We start from the raw sequence: 12,515 nt of genomic DNA on the forward strand, positions 1-12,515 counted from the left end.
GAGGGACCCCCATGAATGCACGATTTTCATGCACCGGGCTTCTAGTTATTTTATAATGTCAGTATGTTAGTGTCTAAGTGGATGGCTTTAGTACACAGGAGAGATTCACAAGTTCTTTTGCCTTTAAAAATTTAAATACCCAGAGAGTTGAAGAGACACAGTAGGGAGATGGTTACTTTCTGGACTGACTAAAGTTGCTTATTGATTTCAGTCAATGCTGAGATCTGAAGCTCCTGATTTTTTTCATTGCCCTAACAACCAGGCTGAGCCCCTTTAAAGATTTACTAAAAATTTAAACAGGAATCCCATTATCTACTCAGGGAAGTCGTTAGTACTCATAAGATTGTAGCCTATTTTGTTGGTTTGTAATTTTTTTTCTTTTAAGATATTTAAATATTTTACTATTTTGATCTAAAGATACTTTAAGGCTATTGAATTCTTTGTACTCTGAGGAAATTCTCTATACTCTTAGGCAATTCTGTATTAACCTCTTTGAATTTTATGGAACCTGACATTCCATATTCTTTCTCCCACTCCTCCCTCCAGCTTTTTTGAAGTACTAGAGGCCTGGTTCACAAAATTTGTGCACGGGGTAGGGGGGGTCCCTCAGCCAGGCCTGCATGCTCTCACAATCTAGGACCCCTTGGGGGATGTCCAACTGCCAGTTTAAAATGGCAGTCAGACATCCCTCTCGCAATCCAGGACCACTGACTCCTAACTGCTCACCTGCCTGCCTGCTTTATTGCCCCTAACCACTCTGCCTGCCTGCCTGATTGCCCCTAACTGCTTGCCTGCCTGCCTGATCACCCCTAACCGCCTCTGCCTGCCTTCTTGATCACCCATAACCACTTGCCTGCCTCCCTGATCGCCCCTAACCACTCTGCCTGCCTGCCTGATCACCCCTAACCGCCTCTGCCTCGGCCCCCGCCACCGCGGCTTCATCCGGAATGACATCCAGAAGGTCATTCAGCTGTCCAGTCTAATTAGCATATTACACTTTTATTATTATAGTCGACAAAATTTTGTATATCTAAAGTGTACAGTGTGAGAATTTGCTGTATACATTGTGAAATATTTACAGTTAATTAACACTCATATCACCTCACAGTTTCCTTTTGTGTATGCGTGTGAAAATGCTTAAGAGCTACTCAGTAAATTTTAAGTATGCAATACAATATTGACTGTAGACACCATGCCGTACATTAGATCTCAGAACTTATTATCATAAAGCTGATAGTTTTTACTCTTTGACCAAAATATACCAATTTCCTCTATCCATATTCTGTCTACTCTTGTAGATAGCAAGTTATAGTTAAATTCTGATTATTTAACAAGTTTTATTTAGCACTGAGTCACAACTTCGTAGGTTATTCTAATGGCAATTTGACTTTCTAATTTTTCCCCCTTTTTTGCTGCATTAAGTTAATAAAGAATATGTATTTTCTTTTATAAGGGGGAGTAAACCTGTTTTCATTGGAGAGAGAGGGAATATCAAGAATCAACTGGAGAATTATTCAAATCTATAAAAAATTTAAGTAGTGGTATACAAGATAAATGTACAAGATTCAATAATTTTTGAAAGTCTTATATATAAAGAAAACTAACAAAAAGACTTAAAAAGATTGCGCATAAGACAAATAGTATCTACTGTGAGTTTTTCTCAGATTCATTTACAGTTTTAATATCAGTCAAAATCGCAATAGGATTTTTCTTTTGGAACGAATAGGAAAGAGACAGTGGGAGATACCTTGAAAAAATTATTCTGTAAATTAAATAGTCAAGATATTTTGAAAAAAAATAATGAGCAAGTACTTGTCATATCAATATAAGCAAAGACTGCAGTGCTACTTTAATAAGACATTGTGGCCCTAACCGGTTTGGCTCAGTGGATAGAGTGTTGGCCTGCGGACTGAAAGGTCCCAGGTTCGATTCCAGTCAAGGCCATGTACCTTGGTTGCAGGCAACATCCCCAGTAGGGGGTGTGCAGGAAAAAAAAAAATTTCTCTCTTCTCTCTCTCTCTCTCTCTCTCTCTCTCTCTCTCATCGATGTTTCTAACTCTCTATCCCTCTCCCTTCCTCTCTGTAAAAAAATCAATAAAATATATTTTTAAAAAAATAAGACATTGTGGTTCTGATAGACCAGTGGACTAAAACAGACCCTAATATATGTAAGAATTTGGTAGCAACTTAAATTAGAAAAGGAAGGATTATTTAAAAAAAATAATAATAATGGTATTAGAATAAGTGTTAACCAGAAAAAAAGAAATGAAGTTAAAATTTCCCCTCAAAGCTCTATCAAAAAAATTTCAGATGGATTAACGTTTATTATGAAATAGAAGCCACAAGAAGCTAGAAGAAATGTAGGTAAATATTGGATGACCTAGGGCAGTGGTAGGCAAACTCATTAGTCAACAGAGCCAAATATCAACAGTACAACGATTGAAATTTCTTTTGAGAGCCAAATTTTTTAAACTTAAACTATATAGGTAGGTACATTGTTATTAACCTACCTATATAGTTTAAGTACTGTTGATATTTGGCGCCTCCCCCGCTCTGCGTATACCGCAGCCCGCCTGCGCCGCATCGCCCATCGCCTTACCGACCGACACCCCCCACTTCTTCTAATGCCACTTCTTCAAAATAGACTCGCCCAGGCCGAAAACCCGACTTCTGCGCACGGGCCACGAAGTTTCAATCGCACTGTACATGCGCGCCCGCACATGGTATTTTGTGGAAGAGCCACACTCAAGGGGCCAAAGAGCCGCATGTGGCTTACGAGCCGTGGTTTGCCAGCCACTGACCTAGGGAAAGGAGTTTATAAGCATAGAAACAGTGAAAGAAATCATGCTGGAAAAGGTAGATCATTCTTAATACATAAGAGTTGAAAACTTCTACAGTAAAAGCAGACAAGTGGAAAATTAGAAAACCATTTCCAGTGAATGTGACAAAGTGTACACAAAAATGTACACATCTGCCTGTTGCCGGGCAGGGAAGAGATGACCTCTGGTTCTAAACATTTTGGGATAACTCCCAGAAAAATGCATATGCTACATATGCCCAGTAACAGGCTTGCACACACACACATATGCCATAACTTTCAGTATAATTTTCGGAGATTCGTGGTCATAAGAGTTTTATGGACCACAAAAGAAGTACCTGGTAAATATGAATAAACTTTAACTTCTTATTAAAGAAATTGAAGATTTTTTAAAATGGTATATTGTTGAATATTGGCAAAAATATTTCTAGTGGGATATAAATTAGTAAAATCTCCCTGAAAAGCCGTTTGGTTTTTAAAATGTCGATCTTATTTTAAAATTCTATTTCTAGAAATTATTTTAAGGAAACTTCAGAATCTCAGACAAATTTTTATGCAACAATGATCATTATGTACTGAAGTGCTTATTATTACTTATAGTAGCAAAAAATTGGAAGCGACCCGAATGCTCAACTTTAGTATAATGGTTATTATAAATCATGATTTAGCCATGTAATAAAATATCACACAGCCATTATATGTAATGTTTTTAAAGACTGGTGATTTGAGAAAACAAAATGTACTGTTAAATGAAAAAAGGAAATGTTGTAAGATGGTTAAAATAAAGGTTGTTTCTAGGTGATAGGACTATTGGTGATTTTTAATTAATTTTTCATTTCTGTATTCCTCCCCTCATTTATTTTTGTAGTGAGTATGTATTAGTTTTATATTTAAAACACTTTCAAAAACTTTTACTCTAATCTGTTATATAATTTTAAAGAGTATTACTTAAAATCAGTAAAATGGCAGTGATTTGACTCAAATATATATGCAAGTTTTGTTCTTTTTGAAAATGCAAATTGTTATGGTTCAAGAAATTTTATCTTAAATGTTGAATTAAGACAGAAAATTAATTTTTCGATTCCTTTTCCTTCTAGAAGTGGAAGACTTATTTTCTTCACTTAAACATATCCAACATACTTTGGTAGATTCTCAGAGCCAGGAGGATATTTCACTACTTTTACAACTTGTACAAAATAAAGATTTCCAGAATGCATTTAAAATACACAACGCTGTCACAGTACACATGAGCAAGGCCAGTCCTCCGTTTCCTCTTATCTCCAATGCACAAGATCTTGCACAAGAGGTATGTATTTTAAAGATATTATTGACATATATATAACAAAGTAATTGTTAGTGATAATAAGGTAGTATTATTAGAAAATACTGGTGTGAATATAAGGCTAGTTTGGATTAATTACTACTGATCACATAAGAATAATTTATTGTAACAGGAAATATTTTCTAAGTACATTTTATCCTGGAAAATATATATGCTTATTTCTGTTTTTGTTGTTCTTAATTCTCACCCGAGGATATTTTCCATTAATTTTTTTAGAAAGAGTGGAATGGAGGGGGAGAGACAGAGAAACATTAATGTGGGAGGGACACTTCGACTGGTTGCTTCCCATACACACCCCTGACCAGGGCCAGGGATCAAGCCTGCAACCAAGGTACATGCCTTTGACTAGAATCAAACCCATGACCCTTCTGTCCGTGGGTTGCCACTCTATTCACTGAGCAAGTCCAGCTAGGGGTATACTTATTTCAGAGTCAGAACTCTGTTTCACTAAAGAAGAGAGTTTGTTTTGCATACAAAATTATATATTTGCATGGTAAGAGAAGTATTTTTCTACATTACTAAAGGGGAAAGTTTTTTAATGCTTTTGTATAATTTTTTTAAAATATATTTTTATTGATTTCAGAGAGGAAGGGAGAGGGAGAGAGATAGAAACATTGATGATGATAGAGAATCATGATTGGCTGCCTGCTGCATGCCTCCTGTTGGGGATCGAGCCCGCAACCCAGGCATGTGCCCTTGACTGGAATCGAACCCCAGACCCTTCAGTTCACAAGCTGATGCTCTATCCACTGAGCCAGACTGGCTAGGGCTTAGTATAGTATTATTTTAAGCATTATACATCATAAACTCAGGTAAATGAATACCAATAAGATAAAAATTATATCTGATAATCTGGTACTACAAATATTCTAGAGGCCCAGTGCACGAAAATTTGTGCACTTGGGGGGTTCCTCAGCCTGGCCTGAGCCCTCTTGCAGTCCAGGACCCCCCGGGGGATGTCCACCTGATGGCTTAGGCCCGCTCCCTAGGGAGCGGGCCTAAGCCATCAGGTGGACATCCCCCGAGGGGTCCTGGACTGCAAGAGGGGCCCAGCTTGTGGCTGAGCAGACCTCCCCCTGTGGAAGCGCACTAACCACCAGGGGGCAGCTCCTGTGTTGAGCGTCTGCCCTCTGGTGGTCAGTGCGCATCATAGCGACCGGTCGTTCCATTGTTAGGGTCCATTTGCATTTTACCCTTTTATTACATAGGACTAGAGGCCCATGAATTTGTGCACAGTTGGGGTCCGGCTGGCCTTGCCTCCAATCAGGGGTGGGGGGTGTTCGGGGATGGGGCCAGCTAGGGGGAGGGGCCACGGGCGGTTGGCCGGCCAGCCCTGCACCCTGGTCAAACTCCAGATTGAGGGGACAATTTGCATATTAGCCTTTTATGATATAGGATGACTTCTAAGATTTGTTACTAGTAGATACAGTCTTGTGCTACATAATGACATTTCAGTCAATAACAAACCACACATATGATAGTGGTTCCATAAGATTATTATAGAGTTGCAGCCATCCTAACACAACACATTACTCGCATGTTTGTGGTGATGCTGGTGTAAATAAACCTGCACTGCCAGTCCTATAAAAGAATACCACTGTGTTATAGTTGTCTATAGTGTTTAGTACAGTAACATGCTGTACACATTTGTAGTCTAAGAGCAATTGGCTACCCCATATAGCCTAGATGTGTAGTAGGCTATACCATCTAGATTTGTGTGAGTACATTCTATGATGATAGCATGATGAAATTGCCTAATGACTCATTTCTCAGAAGTTATCAAGTGGTGAATGACTGTATTTTGAAGTTGTTCCTCTACAAAACCTGTGTAGAAGTTTGAAAATAATTCAATTTTAATGTACAGTGAGAGGTCTAGTTTCCACTGCTTGTTGTGTTCAGTGTTTAATGTGTTCTGCAAATAGCTTTTAATTGAAGGTTTTAAAAAGATATAAACAAGCTATCTCCAATCTTGGTGGGGGGTGGATATTTTGACATAAAAACTAATAATTGTGGCCCAGCTGGTGTGGCTCAGTGGTTGAATGTCGACCTATGAACCAGGAGGTCATGGTTGGATTCTTGGTCAGGGCACATTCCTGGGTTGCAGGCTTGATCCCCAGTAAGGGGTGTGCAGTGATTCTCATCATTGATGTTTCTATCTCTCCCTCTTCCTTCCTTTCTCTGAAATCAATAAAATACAATTCAAATTAAAAAAAAACACTAATAATTCTGGAAGCCCATCAAGTAAATTTATTTCATGGAATCCAGACACAAGACAGAAAAAGGAGTAGGGGGAAGGGTAGGACCTCCAGAGCTACAGACTTATAAAATAGGTTAGAAGGCACTTTGCATTATTGCAAATTACTTTTTTATGTGTAATAGAGATTTGGGAATAGAAAAGGAAAGAAAGAGGCATTGATAATGAGAATATACATAGTATAATCTTTGGGGGAAAGTAATCCACAGAGCAAAGTTTGTACCTATAAATATTTATTATAGAAGAAAAAATGGAAATAAATGAACTGAACATAACAGCTTAAGTTATTAAAGATTAAAAAATAAACTAAAGCAGAAGAAAGAAATTGAATTATTTCAGTGGAAAGAACAATAGATTGAACATTAGAAGCTGGTTTTTTGAAAATTACAAAAAAATGGAGAAACCTTTGATAAGTTAGATGAAGAAAAATATATCAGTAACATTAGGAATGAATAAAGGAGCATGAATACAGACACAGAAGATTAAAAACTATAGTATAATACAGTTTTCTTACTAAATGTGGAAGAGCTATCAGATGGGTGGTTTTCTAAAAAAATATAAATTGTCAAAAGTGATGTAAGAAAAGATAGCCAAAAAAAGTAGACCAGTAGCTATAGATAAAATTGAAAATCAGAAATCCACCCCCAAAAATATCTACCAGGCCTGGATGATTTTATGTACAAGATCTATCAAAACATTCAGTAGCATATAATTCTAATGTTAAATAAATTTTTTTGACACATAAACATAGACTATTTTCCAATTCATTATATGTACTAGGATATAATGACCCTAGATAGTAATGACCTAGACAGTTTTATAAATCACTGTACGTTGACCACACTCACCAAGTAGAGGCCAATCCAGTTTATGAATATTAATGTAGAAACCTTAAAATATCAATAACTCACATATCAAAATACATTAAGTAATACTTTATTATGTGCTTAGTTTATATGGATTATCTCCATCTTTTGAGACCCTTTAAATGGTAGCTGTCATTCTACAGATGAGGAAACAAAGACTAAAAAATTCATCATAGTCAAATGGAGTTTACCCTAGGAATTTAAGAACTGCTTCACAGTGGGAATTTTTTAAATGTAATTCACTATAATATGGTGATTGCTGCATTACTCTTATATAAATTGATCTTGTTAGTCTGTAACTCTTGAAAGTGTCATCTGTGATTTAAAATATAGTTGCATAAACATGATTAAAAACTATAAAATATCAAGATAACTTAGTTTTTCTTCCCCTATGTAATTATTAATCTGTTTTATAGTATGTTAGGAGAAACTTACAAGAAGAAAATAGTTCATTCGTAGCATAAATACCAAAATCCTATCTAGTGTTGTCTTTTTAAATAAAGAATGTTATTGTTAACCATGAGAACAAGATTGAAAACTGAGAAAAAATAATTTTTTTCTAATAACTCTTTTTAGTGCCTTTCTTTTTTTTTTTTTTTTAAATATATATTTTTATTGCTTAAATTATTACAAAGAGTATTACATGTTTCTCCTTTTTTTCCCCCGAAAATTATAAGTAATTTTTTACGACTTTAAATTGTATCTTTTTAAAAATACATGTATAGGTGCTGGTGATATTTTCTGTACCCTAGGAAGAATTCATCTTTCTTTTTGTTCCTTAGGTACAAATTGTTTTGAAGTCAATCCACCAGAAGGAAGGACAAGAATTAACTGCTTTGCTGAATGCTCCACATGTTCAGGTAGAAAATGTACAGAGCATTATGGATATGTGGTTTTTCCAACTTCCAAGTCTCTCTGAATCAGTCCTTTAGGGCTAGAAGAGACTTCAAATATTATCGATAGGCTGTTTAGTTATTTACAACTCCCACTATGAAATAATTATTGTTGGATTATATATTTTCATATTTAAAATTAACATTAGTTTTGAAACAACTTATTATTCTTCAAAAAAATTTCTTCCCTATTTTGTTTTTCCCCCCCATAAACTTAAATTATCTATGGTTTTGGGCCTTTGAATTGACTTTGTGTTTTTGCAGTATAATAAGCACTTCAGACTTTCAGAACCTATCCCAGAGTATGCCTGCTATACCTAACATATCTTTTTATTATTACTTTTGCTGTTGTTGTTAATCCTCACCCGAGGATATTTTTCCATTGATTTTCAGGGAGAGTGGAAGAGAGAGGGAAAGACAGAGAGAAACATCGATGTGAGAGAAACACATCGATTGGTTGCCTCCTGCAGGAGCCCTGACCAGGGCCCAGGCCGGGAAGCAGCCTGCAACCAAGTTATGTGCCCTTGACCGGAATCGAACCCGGGACCCTTTGGTCCACAGGCTTACGCTCTATCCACTGAGCCAAACCGACCAGGACCCTAACACATCTTTAATTGTTATTAGCTTGAAAGATACAAGGTTGCATTTGTACCGTTGCCTCCTGCAGGAGCCCTGACCAGGGCCCAGGCCGGGAAGCAGCCTGCAACCAAGTTATGTGCCCTTGACCGGAATCGAACCCGGGACCCTTTGGTCCACAGGCTTACGCTCTATCCACTGAGCCAAACCGACCAGGACCCTAACACATCTTTAATTGTTATTAGCTTGAAAGATACAAGGTTGCATTTGTACCTCATTGGAAGGTTTGGAAACAAATCTGAATATATCATTAATTATAGTATTTATTTTAAAGGTTTAATGATCAGAATACTATGGATTTTTTAATGCTATGGATTTTTTTTTGAAACAGGCACTTTTACTGGCCCATGATAAGGTTGCTGAGCAGGAAATGCAGCTAGAGCCCATTACAGTTGAGAGAGTTTATGAAAGCGTTGGCCAGTACGGAGGAGAAACTGTAAAAATAGTTCGTATAGAAAAGGCTCGAGATATTCCATTGGTAAGTATTCCATGTATCTGATCTGAGATCCTTTCTACCCAGGGATCTTTTGTATAGCAGACAGTTAAAGACCCCTTTATGTTTCTGGTAGTTTTTCTCTTTTGAGATAAATTTGTTGAAATTATTTTATGTTCTTTCTCATACTCCTTTTTCAGAGAAAAATGTATTCATCTTTCTCACACCTAATTTGATGAAAATAGTAGCTTGTGAAATAATTGTTGAGGAACAAAGGGATAAGTAACCTGCTTTATTGTTCTCCTAATTTTAAAAAAATCTGATCTTTTAATTCAATTAAAATCTGTTGACACATAATTACTTATATATACTTCACATATACTTAGAAGTATGTATTTATTAATGTTAATATTTGTTTTATAGTTTTTTCAGGTAAAACTTTTTTCAATCTCTTCTTAGTCTGCTATTATTGCCTTAATTTTCTTTCCTTTATTTTCAAGGATTTTCTTGAATCCTGTTCTCAAATTGTGTTTTAAATAGTGGGATACATAAATACAGACCGTATTTTATGGGCAGTTTATGTAACTTAGTTTTTTTCCCCACTAGAAAAAAAAATTGGGAAAATTTAGGGTAAAAATCTTATAAACTCTATCTACTTTAAAGCTCTTTTCTGTATTTTATATTTCCATTTTTGAATGTGTATGTTTAATTGTGTTTCTCATTTGTGTAATATTAATGTTTAATATATTTTAATGTGAATTGGATGTAGCTATAATATTTAACATTTGTATAATCAACCAGAGTAGTTTTCATTCCCCATCATATTTTAAATTTTAAAAAAGAACTTTTATAGATATGTCATGTTCTCGAATTACACCTAAATATAGTATAACCATTTTGAATAGAATCCAACATATAGAGAACAAGTCTTCAGGTGGTTTTTAAGCAAGTGCATTTTTCTGTTGTATGCTTCAAAAGCCTGCTTGATTTTTAGAATTGTAATGAATGCAATGTTTCTGCAGCAGAAAATGTAAGGAAAATGGTCACCTAAATAGTAACCCAATTATCTTGATTACTCTAGCTTTGTAAGTCAATTTCTTCCTCAAGATAACTGAAGGGTAGTATTATTGAATAGAAAAAAATAAGAATTAAAAAAATGAAGAAATCTTTAACCAAAAAGTTGCATTTTTATTTTAAAATTGGATGTTGAATTTTTTAGGGTGCTACAGTTCGTAACGAAATGGATTCTGTCATCATTAGTCGGATAGTAAAAGGGGGTGCTGCAGAGAAAAGTGGTCTTTTACATGAAGGAGATGAAGTTCTGGAGATTAATGGCATTGAAATTCGGGGAAAAGATGTAAATGAGGTTTTTGACTTGTTGGTAAGTTGACACAGACGAGTATTTGGTAGGTTCTTGAAAGTTGGATTTTTTGTTATTAGACTTCAGAATAAAACATTTTACAGTATTTTAAAAATAATTGCTAAGAGGACTAGATAATTTCTAGCCTAATTTTCACATATTTTTACAATATTTATTAGTAGAGTTTTATTTTGGCATTGGTACTACTGATATTTTCTTTATTTTGAGCTTTGTTAATATCAGGTATATTTTATTTACCTCTGAAGTCACTATATATCTCATTAATTCATTCAACATATATTTATTTAAGTGCCTACTATGGGCCAGCTGCTAGAGAAACAGTAACAAAACAAAGTCCATGCCCTCATGATACTTATATTCATTTTGTTTATGATCTACAATTAATTGTTATTTTCTTAGTAATGTTAGGTAATAGCAGTGGTATACATCTACATTGTCCAATAGTTACATGTGCTAGCTATTTCGATTTAAATTAAGTAATAATTAAAATTGAGTTTCTCATTCCTAACAACTGTATTCTAGATAAGAACAGTATGTAGCTAATGGCTCTCATATTATGGTATAGATATAGAATATTTATATGATCATAAAAAGTTCTATTAGAGAGTGCTTGTATAATCAGGAAGCCGTTTATAGACAGCTTTTGAGAGCAATTTCTGATCACTGCATATATCCCCACAAACCAGATTTATATTCTTACTGACTTAACATCAATTGTTACAATAGAGTCTCTCCTATCTGCTGATGTCTGTTGACAAATCTAGAAAACATCCTTATGTCCTTATTTTCACTGAACCCCATTTATTGCTTTGGGAGAGCAAAGTGCAAGTGATCATTGTTTTTAGCCTTTGTCTTATTGGCTGCTATCTCTGGGTTGAGCACTGCTTCCTGCTATCTCAGGACCAGAAATTATGATTATTGTTTTATTGTCTAAACTGGAGGTATCTGAACAATAGTTAGTGGTGTACTGGGAAATAATAGTGAACCTAGCAGTAAGACTATAAAATTAAAAATAGAATGGATGACAGAGACAATGCACCTGGGAAGTGAGAATATTTGTATCACTTCTCTTATCCTAGTCACAATTACTATTTCAGTTTCTACTGTATTAAAATTTATGTATATCAGAGTAGGTAACCCAGAATTATTATAGCACTTTGGTATGTCCAACCTTTCACTGTGGAATCTTCCTAAACTTACACTAAGTAGAAGATCAAAACCCAAGACTTATACTCTAAATGCCTTTGCCCAGTGTGCCAGAATTACAGAATGCCTTATTACTGGCTAGCTCTACTATAATGGAGTCTATGAAAGGCATAATTTGTGCTTCCTGACAAAATGGGATTCATCTTTACTGATTTTTTTTTAAGTCTCCTAGGGGTTCCAGAATAGTCCACTGTAGGGAATATTGATCATAAGATCATGAAATGATTTTCATAAATATGGATTTTAAGAATTACCTAATCTCTCTATTACAGTCTGATATGCATGGTACTTTGACATTTGTTCTGATCCCCAGTCAACAGATCAAGCCTCCTCCTGCCAAGGAAACTGTAGTAAGTGATTTTTTTTTGTTCATTATTTATTGTCTGATGGCTACTGTTTACTTTTTTCTAGATTAATAAAGTTTAATTTTTAGAGTAGTTTTAGGTTCATAGCAAAATGCAGCAAAAAGTTCAATTTCACATACCTCTTATCCACACATATGCATAATCTCCCCCACTATCATCGTCCTGTACCAGAGTGATACATTTGTTATATCAATGAATTAATGGTTCCATTATTACTCAGAGTTCACCTCTTATCCAATATGCATAATCTCCCCCACTATCATCGTCCTGTACCAGAGTGATACATTTGTTATATCAATGAATTAATGGTTCCATTATTAT

The 12,515-nt window shown here is 35.3% G+C and overlaps 1 protein-coding gene across 3 annotated transcripts in view; it reads left to right on the forward strand.

Moving 5' to 3' along the window:
- Window positions 1-12,515, forward strand: part of MPP5 (membrane protein, palmitoylated 5 (MAGUK p55 subfamily member 5)) — a 75,819-nt gene that overhangs the window by 17,474 nt on the left and 45,830 nt on the right. For all 3 annotated transcript variants that reach the window (XM_005877915.2, XM_005877916.2, XM_014549119.1), the window contains 5 exons: window positions 3,916-4,124; window positions 8,063-8,140; window positions 9,141-9,287; window positions 10,462-10,623; window positions 12,102-12,179. In XM_005877915.2, the coding sequence (XP_005877977.1) occupies window positions 3,916-4,124; window positions 8,063-8,140; window positions 9,141-9,287; window positions 10,462-10,623; window positions 12,102-12,179 (674 nt within the window). The remainder of the gene's footprint in view (window positions 1-3,915; window positions 4,125-8,062; window positions 8,141-9,140; window positions 9,288-10,461; window positions 10,624-12,101; window positions 12,180-12,515) is intronic.

This window comes from Myotis brandtii, unplaced genomic scaffold, assembly GCF_000412655.1.
Source record: "Myotis brandtii unplaced genomic scaffold, ASM41265v1 scaffold536, whole genome shotgun sequence".
NCBI classification, from domain to species: Eukaryota; Metazoa; Chordata; class Mammalia; order Chiroptera; family Vespertilionidae; genus Myotis; species Myotis brandtii.